General features: G+C 44.5%; 1 protein-coding gene across 3 annotated transcripts in view; it reads right to left on the minus strand.

The window, feature by feature from the left end:
• Nucleotides 1-478: 478 nt before the first annotated feature.
• LOC309341905 (broad substrate specificity ATP-binding cassette transporter ABCG2-like) overlaps nucleotides 479-14,794 on the minus strand; it is a 33,096-nt gene continuing 18,780 nt past the window's right edge. For 2 of the 3 annotated variants that reach the window (XM_081861809.1, XM_081861810.1), the window contains 14 exons: nucleotides 13,922-13,981; nucleotides 12,782-12,899; nucleotides 11,247-11,402; nucleotides 10,435-10,592; nucleotides 9,789-9,940; nucleotides 9,459-9,551; nucleotides 7,287-7,477; nucleotides 6,239-6,390; nucleotides 5,131-5,220; nucleotides 4,080-4,204; nucleotides 3,102-3,256; nucleotides 2,340-2,429; nucleotides 1,580-1,632; nucleotides 479-866 (listed from right to left, as the gene is read on the minus strand). In XM_081861809.1, coding sequence (XP_081717935.1) covers nucleotides 719-866; nucleotides 1,580-1,632; nucleotides 2,340-2,429; nucleotides 3,102-3,256; nucleotides 4,080-4,204; nucleotides 5,131-5,220; nucleotides 6,239-6,390; nucleotides 7,287-7,477; nucleotides 9,459-9,551; nucleotides 9,789-9,940; nucleotides 10,435-10,592; nucleotides 11,247-11,402; nucleotides 12,782-12,899; nucleotides 13,922-13,981 — 1,741 coding nt within the window. In that variant the 3' untranslated portion in view covers nucleotides 479-718. The remainder of the gene's footprint in view (nucleotides 867-1,579; nucleotides 1,633-2,339; nucleotides 2,430-3,101; nucleotides 3,257-4,079; nucleotides 4,205-5,130; nucleotides 5,221-6,238; nucleotides 6,391-7,286; nucleotides 7,478-9,458; nucleotides 9,552-9,788; nucleotides 9,941-10,434; nucleotides 10,593-11,246; nucleotides 11,403-12,781; nucleotides 12,900-13,921; nucleotides 13,982-14,794) is intronic. The other variant, XM_081861811.1, reaches the window with a different exon arrangement.

A 14,794-nucleotide genomic window follows, 5' to 3' on the forward strand; every position in this document is an offset into this window, starting at 1 on the left:
TTCCTAATGAATGAAGTATGTTTTTAAAATACTGTGCAATCATGTTTTGATGCTGCTTCTTATGGGTTAGGGAAAGCACTCTGGAGGCCTTGATTAATCTTTTGTGCCTTTCTACTATCTGGATTAAGTCAGATAATGGCAGCTTGCTTTGATGCCAATTTAATTTCCTAATTTATATATTTTTGTATGATATTTGGTATCCCTGATTAATTTGAGTCCTGTATGTATTGTGATGTACTGTATTTTTCCTGCCTATTGACTGGAATTCTGGAGTGTACAGAGATGCAATTCTTTATATAGAAAATAAATTTAATGATTTTGTAAAAAAAGAAAAAAACTTTTTTTAACTTCATAACCGAACAAAATGTTGTTTTCGTAATCATTGCTGCTAAGGTGAGGAACCAAATTCAAACCAAGACATGCATTTTTTAGTACCACTGAATAGTTTTTCAATCAACAGGTCACATTGACAGCAGCGTGGCACTTTAAAAATTTTATTTTAAAAAAAATGTACAAAGAGGAGGTACATTCCTACTCTCTCTCACTCTTCCAAGAGGAGCGTGACAACACCTATTTCACAATCCCAATTGTTCATCCGTAAAAACATCTTAATTTGGCAGACTATGATCAATTAAAAAAAAAAAGTCCTAATTTCATAAGATAGAGGAGAGACTCCAGCAGGGTAGCTGTTCTCCTAATGGCTCATTAATGCGGTAGTCTATTTCCAACGGTTTACTCTCAAGAGCTGCATGTAAGCAAAAAAGAGGAAGATGCATGTCAAGCAGAAGAGGGCCAGCTCATTCTCCCAGAAACCCCACGTGCTGTAGTCAATCTCTTGGTCCTTCATGTAATGCTCTCCAGGGACCCTGAAGGAAGAATATGGGAAGTAGGCTGCTGGTAAAAGCCCAGTGAACCCAGACCTTTTGGGCATTGCACAGTACCCCCATAGCTAACAAGCAGGCAAACATTCTTGAGAAAAGCTTCTGGAATATTCCAGAATATAACTCTTACTTTGCCAACCTGCATGTCATTTTTCAAAAAAACAACAACAACAAGAAAACCCCCCACTGAATTGTCTTTTTATAAAAATTAAATTCATGGAAAAGAGCTTGTAATGAGACCTATCAGCTGTGATAAGTGCAACTTCAGAGGCAGAATTCACCTTCCCACTCAACCGCAGGGAGAGAGATTGGTATCAGTTTTGATTCACCATTTCTTGCTCTCAGCCATGGGATGCTTGTGGTTCTTCATGAGTGCAATGGATGTGGCCAGGGCCATTGGATTTCTCTTGGAGCCATCCCTCCTTCTCTACCCTTCCAATGGCAGAACAGAGGAGGGAATGCAGAGATGGGTGGAAAGCCCCTTGGGCTCCACACTATCCCATGGCCTCATGTTTCTCCAACACACCACTGACAAGGGAGGGAAAATGCAAGGTGGAACACTTACTTTCCCATCCAGCTGCTCCCAGCCCCAGCTTTTGGTCCTGGCTGGTGTGAGACCAGCAGAGCTCTGAATTTGCCAGCTTTTCTCTGTTTCCCATCCCCCATTAGATTGCTCTCCCCAACAGGATGGTTTTTACCTGGTAGAGTTCAAGTAGAAGACTCTTCCTTTAAGTTCATTGATGGTCAGAGCCTGAAATTGAAACACACATTTTACAAACGCAAATTATTGGGGTGGGGGAGACATTTCTGACTGTCAGGTCACCCAGTTTCTGGGTGCTTTCATATTGCAAACCAGTTCAGGTATCTGTTTGTTTGCATTGGTGTTTTTTTTAAAAAAAACTTGGGTGGATTTTCTGCAGAAAGTAAATCTGGATTAAATTGGGGTGGGTTAGACATTTTGATGCTGATGCCACAGCTCAGGCTAGAGTGGATGTTACAATAAACTTGCATGAGCATCAGAACCAGTTCCAGAATCACCCATTTGTGACACTTTTCTCCCCAGGTGCATTTTTGTCATTGATATTGTTTGCAAAAGGGAAAGAAAAGATAACTGGAGCTAGGTGTACAAAGCAGTGTTGTCAGATGGGAAGTGTCTGAGCATTTAACCCAGTGTTTCTGAAACTTGGGTCTCCAGCTGTTGTTGGACTCCATCGTCCCTGACCAGTGGTCCTGCTAGGTAGTGATGATGATACTTTGGTTCAACAACAGCTGAAAACCCAAGTTTGTTAAACACTGATTTAATCATTTACCTACCCACTGATTCTCCTCCTGCGAGACTCTCACCAACCCCTTCCCAGCAGACATCTTTCCAGACTTGTAGGCCAGTTGGGGAAATAACCTTTAAAACATCTTGGGGAGGGAGCTGCAGCTGGAAAAAAGTCAGTCCCTGTGACTCACATTCATGCCATATCTGTAGATACTAATCCATTTGATCCAGGACAGCCAGCTCAACATGGAATTGAGGTTTACAAGAAACCCACCAAAGACCTGCAGGATATAAGATGCCCAAACAAACAAGCAAATAATTAAAAACCACAGTAAGAACTTAACAAGTCCCAAGGGGTTCATTAAACAGTGACAGACACTTTGAGTCATCCTCCATGTTTGGAAGCATTAGCTTTCGCTTTTGGTTAACCACCAATTGTAGTGACAATTAGGAGTAACAAATGGATTAATTTTCAACAAGCCGAACTTCAAACCACGGTTTCTGAAATTGGCTTGACTAACCATGACCAACATTAACCACAGTTCGAGACTGTAAGGTATGCTGCAATTAGTGTAATCTAAAGCTTCCAAACTCCTCCTTAGGAGGGAGTGGGGAGCAAAAGAGCTCTTTAGGGGACTGGGCTCATTCACATCTCGCTTAACCATAGTTTGATGTGACATTTCGATCTAGCCATTCTATAGTTTGGCTCGAAGTCACAGAAGCGAGCAAAGCAATGAGGGACAAATACTTGGTGCTTTTGGGGCTACTGTTTGTATCTGATTTCAGTATCTTAGTTTTGTCTTTTGCTGTAACGTCTAACTGTACCCTAGAAATTTCATACGCAGAGCTTAAACTCCAGCAGAAACTGTTCTGTAAGTAGCCATGCACGTTATTAAAAAAGGGTGCACCATCCATATTAATGTTTTGAAGAACTGAAAAACAGAACAGCTTACCATCATGAAGACATATGGAAGGGCAATCAAGAGGTTGGCAATGGCAAATGCATTGACACTGGCGCTCACTAGGAAAGCCATGCTCACTGCTGCAAGGTTAGTCAGGCTAAGAGACAAAACGTGCAGGAAGAAAGATTCTGCATCATATTTGAGACCTGGAGGTGGGCAGAAAGAGAAAAAGTTGCATGGCATCCTTCAAACCCTTAGTTTGGGGATGGGGAACCTTTGGTCCTCCAGAAACTGCTGTGACTCCAGCTCCCATCATTCCTGGTCACTTTGGCTAGGGTTGATGGGAGTTGGGAGTCCAAGAGCATTGGGTGGGCCACAAGTTCCCCATCACTGTCCTAGCTCATTTAGTGCTTCTATCCCTGCATCCATTTGAGTTCTCCTAAGTGGCCTTTGGTTGGTTGTTTCCCTTCATGAGTTTCCTGCTTGAGGAAATGGATTTGTGTCTTACTTTGGGCAAATATTTATGTGTTACTGACTGCAGGGCTGACACTCCCAAGAGAACAAAAAAGCATAGCTGATGATGAGCTATTCAAGGTTGTGAGGGGGTGGGGAACAGATCAGAGGCATATTTGTGTACAAAGACTCCTGCTGAAGAGAGATTTCCAAGCTTTGTTCATGTTTGGCAAAGAACAAAAGGCTTACAAAGGAAGAAAGAGAACAGTAGCCGGCTGGATTCATGCAGTCCATCATTCTCTGCAAGAATCCCAGCAACCAGCAGATCACGGTCCACTCCTAGATGACCTGTTGGAAATTGGTCTAACAGTGAAACATGGCCTACTCTCTGCTCACACTGTCCTTGATGTGTTTGCTGACCTTTTGAATTGTGTGTTTAAAAATCCTTAATTTGTGTCTTATTCCCCCCCCCCAAAAAGATTTGGACTGGAAGAAATGGCACACTCCCCACCCCTTATGTCACCACTGCCACCACCAGTTGATGGTTCAGATCAAATAACATAACACTTTACTCACCCATCATGAAATAGGAAATGGAAGAGAACAGCAGGACAGGCAGGATTCGATTGGGAATGAGATCAGCAAACACTTTGGCTAGAAAGTATGCAGATGTCCTATAGTAACCTCTGGCACTCTCATGGCTAGAAAAAGGAAAAGGAGGAAACTCAGGGTTGTATCTGGTTGTGTCTCCATACTGACAGAAAGCTCTTCGGTCCAGTTGACGTTCAAAGCAGGGAGAGGCTATTATAGTCGATTCCCCCTTCCCTCTTTCATGCAGCTGCATGAAAAATCTGCAGAGAACCCTCTAGGGCAGCATGGGAGGAGAAATGCAGGGCGGGAGGGCCACAAGAGGTAAAAAAATGGATAATATTTGTCAACACCATCCACTTTCCTGGAACCCATCAGAGCCTTCGATCAGCAGAGGGACACAAAGATGCAACAACTCTACATTAATGTATTTTAAAAGCTGTGCCACCAACACGGGATTCAACAGGTGAACAAGGTTTTTAGGAAGGTGGATCAGAGACTGTTTTAGGGTAGTGCGACATGCTGCAGGGGGTGCCAAAACATTGCTGAAGAATGGAATGGAATGGGAGAGGTGCTGAAATTTGAGAGCCCCAAATCCACCACTGGGTGGATTTCCATTCCCACCTATAAAGAACAGTGTCACAGTGGAACCAAAGTTCCCCCTGAAGCAAGAGAGTGGAATCATCTCTCTTGGAGACATACATATTTAGGGTCAAAATACTCTCGGGGCCAGTGGTTGGACTGATGACCTTTCCCGTTCTACAATCCTATCTCAAGGTGCAAGGCTGGGGCATGGAAGGAACAAAGAGGGGGTGTTGTTGTTTTTACAGCTGATGATTTCAACCTTGCTCCCCCTTCTAATCCTGCAAGCAAAATTTGGAGAGGAAAACCTGCATTGGCTAGCTCCTTGATGCCATAATTACACCATTACACATCTAATTCAATTTGAGACTCTGCAGGCACAGTTTTCTGGAAAGGCCATGGCACTGGGCATGTCTATTACAGAATGGATTTTCTCAGAAGCAGGACTGCTGCTCACATGAAGAGCTTTCTGTCGTAGATGAAGAGCTCCACAGCTGACAAGTTCCCAAAGATCTGAGTGAGAACCATGAAAAAGAAAGCTCCTAGCCTGCAGCAAAAAAAGAAGAGATGTACGAAAGAGGAATTACATATAACTCTGTGCATGCTGCAATTATGCAGGAGTGCAGACTGCGGTATTTAGTGCAGAATTCCACTGCCAGCCAGCCACCCACTTACACACTTGGCTTTCTTTTTAAAAGGGCAGGTTTCTAGCCAGTATGAAAGTAACAGCTTGAAAATGCATGAGAAATGCCTACTGATACTGGAAATGTCAGAGAGGCAGTTGACTAAGACGTCCAGTGGTTAGAAGGGTCCCTTTCCACAAGTCAAGTTAAAACTGCAACTGTGCAAATTAGCAGTAACAACATAATTCTTCTTCATTAAGAAAAATTATGCCATTTCATTTCAATTCCCTCTCTTCATTTACTGCACTCACATACTGTATGGATTTTATATCAATTAGGGGGTGTCTACTTTGGGTTCTCTCTGTATCTCATTTTTCCAGTCTGCAATCCTGCACATTTCCACATCAGTTTGTGATTCCTCCCCACCCCTCACTCAAATGCTCATAAGAATTTGTCAGCATTTTAATTCACATTCTTCCAACATTTTTGCATGCATTTTCTTTATTATAATACATCTTGCATGTTATTTTCACTAATATTTGCATTTTTACATACAATTGTCCCCCAATATACACACATTTATGTACACATCACTGCAGATGTGAATGTCAAAGGATAGCTGTGTTTTGGTTTGCAAATTGTTCCGAGAAGTGCATATTATGCAGTTGTACATCAAAATGCAAACTGACCCTGATTTTGCCCCCATCTCTAATCCTGATGAGATACTCTATTCTCAGAGGATTGCATCCAGAGGAAACTGCCAGGAGTCAGTCTGGAACCATAAATAGCTTCTGGATTCACCCAAGCTACAATTGCTGAGGAGGCCCATCAGGATGCTCAAAAACATTCCCATTGGACATGCTAGAACATGGGAACATGGGAGAAAGAAAGATGGTGAAATGCTGTGCTCTAGGGCCACCTGAGTAGGAATGAGCACCTTACCTGTTCTGTAGGGCTTCCGGCAGAGTGTCTGGGATTTGGTAGTAAATGAGCCCCACCAACAAGGAGAAGACCATGCCCAAAAGGATCTGGCCAATGGAGGTCTGAGGATTCCTCAGCAGATGCTTCACATTACGGCAGCTCACAACATACAACTAGAGAACAGTGTGGCATTAATAGCTTGACATGAGGGATCTCTCTCCCCACTTCTTGACAATTTCCCCCCTAAAGATGTTGCTATCTGTGAAAATGTCCACTTTCCCAGCAAAGTGGCGTCCCATGTTTGGGACAATTATCTGGAAAAACCAAAACAAAACAAAAAGAAACCTTTTAAGTCATAAACATACTAGATCCACTGAAATGGACAAACATTAGTTAGTTCAGTCCATTAATTGTTATGGGTCTGCCCCAAGGAGGACTTTGTCGGGTACCATCCTGTGATTGTGCTGCACACACAGCCTCGTTGCTCAGGGCAGGCGTGTCACCATCTACAACGAGCTTAATGGTGTATCACATTCTTCATTCAAAGTGGCAGACATCACTCTTAGCAGTAGAACGCAAATCAGAAGCACTGCCGCTGCCCATATGGCAATACGTACAATCACAGAGTTGGTTGCAAGCAGCAGAAGGCAAAACTATAGTAGCTGTTGATGCTGATGTGAGTTCTAAATACAATATTGGACACAGAGCTCCAGCTAATGAGAGTTGGGGGTGTTTTGGTCAATGATTTAGGAAAAGGAGGATAGCCCTTCCTTGGTAGTTGTATGGGGATTACTGTACAGAATCACGGAGTGGGAAGGGTCCTGCAGTCCAACCCCCTGCAATGCAGGAATCTCAACTGAGAAATGGCCATCTTAAGAAGAAGAAGAAAGATTTTTAATGTCCCCACATTTGGTTAAATAGGTAGAGAAAACAAAACTGATCTATGCAGATTGTAGCCCAGTTTTATTACAGGTTTATTAGAATGGATCAAGGCAAATGTTGTGCTTATTTGCGGATCCGTCACCCTTTCTCTGTTCCTGCCCCTGTTCCCAGCCCTTTCCCCCTTCACCTGTTGGGCGAATGAGGTGGCATAAGTGGCTTTTGATGTGGTAGCATCGCAGCCTTGGTTCTGGAATGACTGTAGGTTTTTCAGATCTTCTTGCAGCTGCTCATAGTAGGAGGACTGATGGTAATAACTGGAAAGCGCGTTCTTGTCAAGGGAACACTTGCTGGAGAAAAGGCCATCCTTCTTGTTGCCTGCTTCAAACAAAAGGTAGATTTTTTAAAAATAGACAGTTTATTCATCTTAAGATACAAGTGGTATGACCCAGTTCCTACCAGCCCAAGGCATTATATGTTGCCTGAGGCAAAGGACAAGATGGCAGCTCCACATTCTACATGCAAAAAAAGGACTGGACTGGCAGTGGAATCTTCCTGCAACAACAGTGATGGGGCAGCACCCCACTGCACCCGTGTGTACCCTGGGGGTACCCCACTGCACCCTGGGGGTGGGGTGCAGACCAGGCCACATCATTCTGCCCTTCGATACCTTGCCACCACTTGCACACCAGCCCACTTGGCACCTAGTCAGCCATGGTGCCAGCATGCACCCCATGAGCTGAGCAGCATAAGCGCATGTGTAATGCCTGCTGGAGGGCGTGGCCAGGTGGGATAACCACCACCTCCGGCCTGCTCGCTTAGTAAGGGACATTTCTGGCAGACTGCTTCCTCCTCACCCAGCCCCAGTTATCTGCTGTTTGAGGTGGCCATCTCAATTTGTCTAATGGTGGCACTTTCCCTGATCAATCCCAGCTAAAAACAAATGTGATTTCTGTTAGCTATCCTGGCATCAGGTCGCAATCCGTTTGGACACATCAGCCACCCATGCCAGCTACCAACAGAGCGACACTTGCAACACTCTGCCAGTGCAGACCCCCCTCACCCACCCGCCAAGCATGCAGGTGGCAGGTTCACCAGCAGGACGTCTCTTGGCGGAACCTTGCAGAAGGCTTCCAATTGTTCCAAGGGCAAAGCAGGTCTGGATCCCAAGCTATTCTTAAGTCAGCGCTGGCTGGCAAAGGGTCTGAGTCAGGCCCAAATGCTGCATCAGCCTGAAACGGACACAGGGATTGGGCCAAATTTGCTTCTGACCCACCACTTTTCACGGGTGCCACTGTGGCTAGCTAGACTGCAGGTGTGGCAGAAAATCAGAACCTCAGCGGCGGCAGTGGCAAATTACAATTGCTTCTGCCCGAAACTTTTTGTTTTTGACAAGACATGACTGCAGCCAGACTCAGGGCAATTTGACCAGGGTGCCCTAAAAATAGCATTGTATAGGGCTAGTCTAATCTTCATTATACACTGGGAAGGAGTATCCAACGATCTTCAAAATTACCCATCATTTCAGTGTACAAAGCTCTCATTATGGCTCGTTTTCATGCGCCTGTATAGTTCCGGCTTGCGGGAGACCAGCAAAGGCTGATCTCAGTGCTATTATGGTGTTAGTGGAAAATTAAATTTCCCAAATGGCTGTATGCCATCTCCTACTTCAAGCCTGATGCAGACACATTAGTTTCACTGTGGGCTGCATTGCTTCCGTCTCCATTTATTAAAGGCTGAGCATAAAAGGCACAGGACAGAGTACACAGAAGGGATGGGAGCTGATGATAATTTGGCACTGTTAAATATTTGTTGGGTGGCTGGTTCCTGGGCTCAGCGATGGGCGTTTTCTGTTCTTGTCCCTGATAATATGTAGAGTCTCCTAATCCCACCATTCTGTTAATGGTGGGATAATTATAATTCTCAACAAGGGTGCTCAAATAGTTTCATTTATCTCATTAATTGTTACACCACTCCTGTATGGCAGGTCAGTATTAATATATCCATATTGCAGATGGAGGCCTGAGGCCAAGAGCATGTGGCTAGTCTGCAGCCAACAAGTACCTTTCAAAATGAGGGGAGATTTGATTTGAATCAGATTCACAGCTTACTCTTTCAGTCCCTCTCCTACCGTTGTTCTCAGGCTTACCTCGAAGCAAAGGTAGAGCAGCAGAGGTACTTGTGAGAATTTAAATGTTGCCATATCTAATGGATGGTCTCTGTCCTTGGGAAGGCAGGCCCTGCTGTCTGAAAGTCAGGCTTCCATAACCACAGCTACAACCATTATAGTTTGGGAAGATTACCCCCCCCCCGACTCAGTTTCTCAAACTAAATCAATTACTGGAGGGGGGAAAACACTCACCCAAGTCTTGTTGAGGCTGGGACTGTATCACCTCCCCACTGATTACATCCAGAAAGAAGTCCAAGGGATTGTTAAACTGCTCACACTGATAGCCTGAAATTGAAATTCATGTGTGAGAGAGAGACACACACACACACAAAGACAGGCCTAATAGATTCAGTTCAGGGCATTTCCTGCCACAGCTCATGATGATTTACTGGACACTCTGAGAAGAAATCAGAATATTTTTACGTGCTGGCTTTAAAAGTTCCATCCTGTCTTTCTAAAGCTCCTCCAGAAGTCATAGGTGCTTTTTGTTTCTTTTCTGGGAGAGACTCTTTTCTTCCTTACCAATGCTATTGAAGTAAGTTGTGGCTTCATCTGCTGCTCCTGCAAATATTATTTCTCCCTTGCTCATCAAGGTCAGATGGTCAAACAGCCTGAAGATGGAGTAGCGCGGCTGATGAATTGAGAAGATCACCGTTCTCCCTTTCCTGGAAAGTCTGCAAAGCAGATAATGCTTAGTTGTTGGAGTGAAAGAGGTCCTTAGCACATGGCTGCCACCGGAAAGCGCTCAGCAATTGCTGAGTTCTAGCCCTGGCAGTGTGTTCCAAGGACAATGTGCGACTGCTGCTATGCAGATAGGTATTATTTCTGGTGGTGTGTTAAACGCAAATAAATAATGTGCATTCATAAAAGAAAAAATCATATGCAGATGTTGCTTCACCTGCAGCAGATTTCTCTGCCATAGAGGCAAGCTGCTTCTTAAACTGGATGGTGGCTTGTCTCTTTAGCAATGGGGACTACTGCAGTAGAAGCTGCATGTTAAGCTCTGGCTGTATGAACACTAGTTTCCCATTCATGCGTATCACTCCGTTGCCTCATTAGCATTTTTTTTGGGGGGGGGGTGTTGAGTGAGTGTGTGAGAGATCTCTGAAGACCTATTTGGGTTAAGGCGTTTTTATTTTTAGCAGAGACAGAACACACAGAAACTCACTGGTGCAAGAGCTGCATGATGGCATTAGCTGTGTTGGCATCCAGCCCTGTGGTTGGCTCATCCAGAAAGATCAGGGAAGGTGAAGTGATCAGTTCCATGCCAATGCTGCAGCGTTTCTTCTCACCCCCTGAAACGCCACGCAGGAATTCAGTCCCAATCTGACGCCACGGAAAGAAGCAGGGAGCATGGGAAGATAAAAGGATACAAAAGCTTTAAAAAAATCCATTGAATTTACCTTCCACCAAAGACAAACCGTAACCCAGCCATTCTACCATTTCCTGTTTCATTAACATTCACCATTCTAAAGCAGATGCTAAGAAGCTTGGTTCTCTATGGAAATCAGGGACAAGACAAGGGGATGGGCTTCTTCTATTACCTTCCTATGTAAAGGGTCCTCATACAAGCACAGCCCTCATGCAAGAGCAGAGGAGGAAGTCCACCTGTGTCAGGGAATATGTAGTCTCCTCTTCACAAGGTAAGTGTGGAGCAGGGGCTCATGGGGCTGAATAGCCTCCAAAGAGGGAGACTCCGGCACAAAGAAATCTAGCAAGTTAGGGAGAAGAATAGGCTGGGACCGTTCTCTCCAACGAGCCAGTCTTCCATATACAGGAGAGTGTTTTATCATGCAAATTCCCACCTGCAGCTTGGAGCCCCCAAACAGGCTTTCCTGATTGTTTGTAAGAACTGGGCCTTCTCTAAGATGTACAACTCCAGATGCCCCGTAATCCCCGAACAAGGACCATGATGGCTGTGGCTGGTGGAAACTGAACTCCTACCAGATCTGGAGGGCCACAAGTTGCTCTGTGGCTTACCTTGGTGTCTGCGCAGTCCTGTAGGCCCAGCTCCTGTATCACAGCATCAACCTTGACCTTCTTCTCTGTGTTGCTGTTCCTGTTCTGTGGCAGCCGCAGGTTGGCAGAGAACTGGAGGTTCTCCCGGATGCTGAGGGTTCCTGTCAGAATGTCCTCCTGCAGGCCAGGGAAATTTAGATGCCTTAGGAAGCGAAAGGATTCCCACAGGGGAAGGAGGACACATTGGATAAGAGCACTGACACCATGCTGAGCAACAGCAGCTTTTCTTGGGGCAAGCACTTGCTGGGCATCAGGCAGGATTACACATCCAATGCCTTCGTTTGCATGGTGGATCTCTTCAGGGTAACAGAACCAAGGCACCAAACCCCACCGTTCTAACATGCTTACAACCACTTGCCAATAGATTCAAGCAGAGCCTCTTCATTTGAGCTTTTTGACATGAGGGAGCAAAGATTGTGAACCATTCTGTGCAATAAGTTGGGATATACCTGTAAGCAGTGTTCACATTACTATACACTGAAATGCAACATAATATATGCAAATTGATTAACATTTAATTCGATTACAATAACCAATTGCAAAATAAAATAACCAACGAGCTACAATAACCAATGTTGTCTGCTTCCTCTGCCCCCTCTTTCCTTTGATACAGCTGCGCAGGAAATTCAATTTCCATTCATCCATGGTTTAGCATTATGCTTGACCCCTAAACTGTGGCTGATGTTAAGCATTGTTGGTTTAAACAAGCCAGCTTCATAACCCTGAAGTTGACTTGTTTCAGACAAGCCGCAGTGAACACTAAGCTTCGTTTATTGGGTTCTGATCACACAACCAGCTGTGCCTATGCAAAAGCAGAAATAAAAGCTTCTAAAATCTGCCTTGCAGACATGCATTAGGAAGGGAGAAGAAGTGCAAGCGCCTGAATCTTCCTGTGGCTTATCCCCATATGGTTTAGTGTGAATTGCGCCAGTATCCCTAGAGGCATTTTTACTGTACCAAGATCAGGATGCATCTAGAATATAAATTCTGTCCCTGACCATCATTGAGATGTTAACTGGGCATTACATACAAATAACATGGCCCTGACACCATCTCCTTTTCTTCTCCCCCCTCCAAAGAAGGAGTGGGGTGGGGTGGGGGGTGGGGGGTGGGGCTTGCTCTAGGGAAGCAATAAGAAGGGAAGTGACTCTTCCTTGACCTTTATTTCTCTACTCTGAAAGCAGAGATTTCAAATGGAAAAGTGGCTGGTCAGAAGAAAGTGAGTGTCTAGCTTCTTCTGCATGGTGTTTCCATGCAAACTTCTTAAAGACATTTCTGTATATAAAGGGAACACCTGAGGTGGGCAATAATACCACTGCGATTTCATGAGGCTGCAACTCATTTCTTTTTCAGTTTCCTGAAATTATGTTCCAGTAAATCCAAGGGGTTAGTATATCCATATCCAGAGTACACTTGTTCAGATTATTGGTTAACTTCAATTAACTATAAAATATGTGAACAGATACAAAAAAAGTTGCACATAAGGAAGAGTTTACCTGGACTACATAGGCAGAACACTGATGAAAATTGGAGTCTACCAACTTTCCATCCATAAATATCTGCCCACCTGTAAGCCCTTTGGGGTCTTTCCATCCTGCTAGGACATCGAGGAGCCTAGAGATGGGGCGGAGGGGAAGGAAACAAGTCATGGGCAGCTCATCACTCTGCTCCCAGGGGCTCTTGGAATAAAGAGGAAGGAGAATAAAAAAGAAAGGGAGGATGTGAAAAGCCTACAAAATAAAGGAGGAGAAGGAAAAAACAGGGAAGATTTTGAATGGAAAAAGCCAAGAATAAAGGAAGACAAGGGAAAAAGAGGGGTTTGGGTCTAAAAATAAAAAGAAGACCCCCCCCCAAAAAAAGAATTGTAGAGGAGATAAGGGGAAAGATACTGTAGAAAAATGATGCCAAGGTATTACAATCCTGATTGAAGAGTTGAAATGGAAATAAAAGGAGGAAGAGCAGAGCATGATGTGAATAAATGTTTAAAAATATATATAGAAGCAGCAGAAGAAAAACAAGACAAATCACAGAGGAGTAAATTTTGAAGGACTTGTTTATCCATGTTCTGCTTATCTGGCTGCTTTCTCTTACAACCCCCTCCCCAGAATTAATATTCAAACTTCCCGTTATTATAACATCCAAGGAAAGAAAGACAATGGAATTAAGAGACTACAGTGGTCTAGTGCCATGTCTATACTGAGATGTAAGTCCCACTGAGTTCAATGGACCTTACTCTCAGGAAGTGACTACAGAATTGCAGCCTGGTTGCAACCCTATACCCACTTCCCTGGGGGCACAGAAGGATCTTGGCCGTGGGGAACTGCACTCAACACACATGATCCTGCAGTGCGGAGCCTCCATTTTAATAAGTGTCCCACCCAGCTGCAGAAAACGCATCGGCTGCATGCAAAAGCAAACAGCGACCAACAAGAACTGTGGCTGGTTGCAGAAGTGGATGGCTGAGCACCTTCCGCTGGGAATGTGCAAGCGCCATTGTCTGTGGGTGGAAGAGCTGCCAAGAGAGAAGAGTAGGTGGGCTGGAGGCAGGAAACTATTGCATACAGAGGGAAAAGTGCAACTGGGGAATGAGTCATCCCCAGGACATGCAAAACACAGGTATGAAGGACAAAACTTACGAAGTTTTCCCACTTCCGGTTGGCCCCAAGATGGCATTCATCCCAGGCTTCATAATACCACTGCAGAAATAGAAATGGGTTGGTGCCAGTTCCCAGACCAGACATTTCTGAACTGTATTTTGCATGGAACGAGCGTCTCCACCCCCATTGTTCAGTCCATACACTGAGGTCCAGCATTGAGGTCCTTCTGCTGGTTCCCTCAATGCAAGAAGCAAAGTTACAGGGAACCAGGCAGAGGGCCTTCTCGGTAGTGGTGCCCGCCCTGTGGAACGCCCTCCCATCAGATGTCAAGAGAATAAATTTGAGGTTTAGAAGACATCTGAAGGCAGCCATGTTTAGGGAAGTTTTTAATGACTGATGTTTTAATGTATTTTTAATCCTTTGTTGGAAGCCGCCCAGAGTGGCTGGGGAAACCCAGCCAGATGGACGGGGTATAAATAAATAATAATAATAATTTTTAAAATTATTATTATTATTATTTTCTAAAGTTACAAATTGCCATGGGATTTTTTTAAGCGCTGAAGATCTGCCATGTGACAGCAACAGTGTGAAAAATACCATGTTTGTGTGGCAGTTTTTATTTTACTGCCATGCCAATATTACCTTTCTCCTCAGAAGACCTATCCTTCCAGCTTTTGTGATATACACACAACCGATTTCATCTTACAATTAGTGGCTGGAAAGATAAATCAGCAAGGATGATTTGGGCACTAGTTTGCCTGCTCCCACTAACTCCCAGTCGCCACCAAATGCATCTAACAGCCCAGTGCTGGGAAACCTGTGGAACGCCTGATGACGCTGGACTATAATTCCCTTCAGCCCTGATCAGAGTGGCCAGTGACTGGGGGTGGGGGTTGCAGTCCAACAACATCT

Source organism: Podarcis erhardii (genome assembly GCF_964252035.2).
Source record: "Podarcis erhardii genome assembly, chromosome: 5".
NCBI lineage: Eukaryota > Metazoa > Chordata > Lepidosauria > Squamata > Lacertidae > Podarcis > Podarcis erhardii.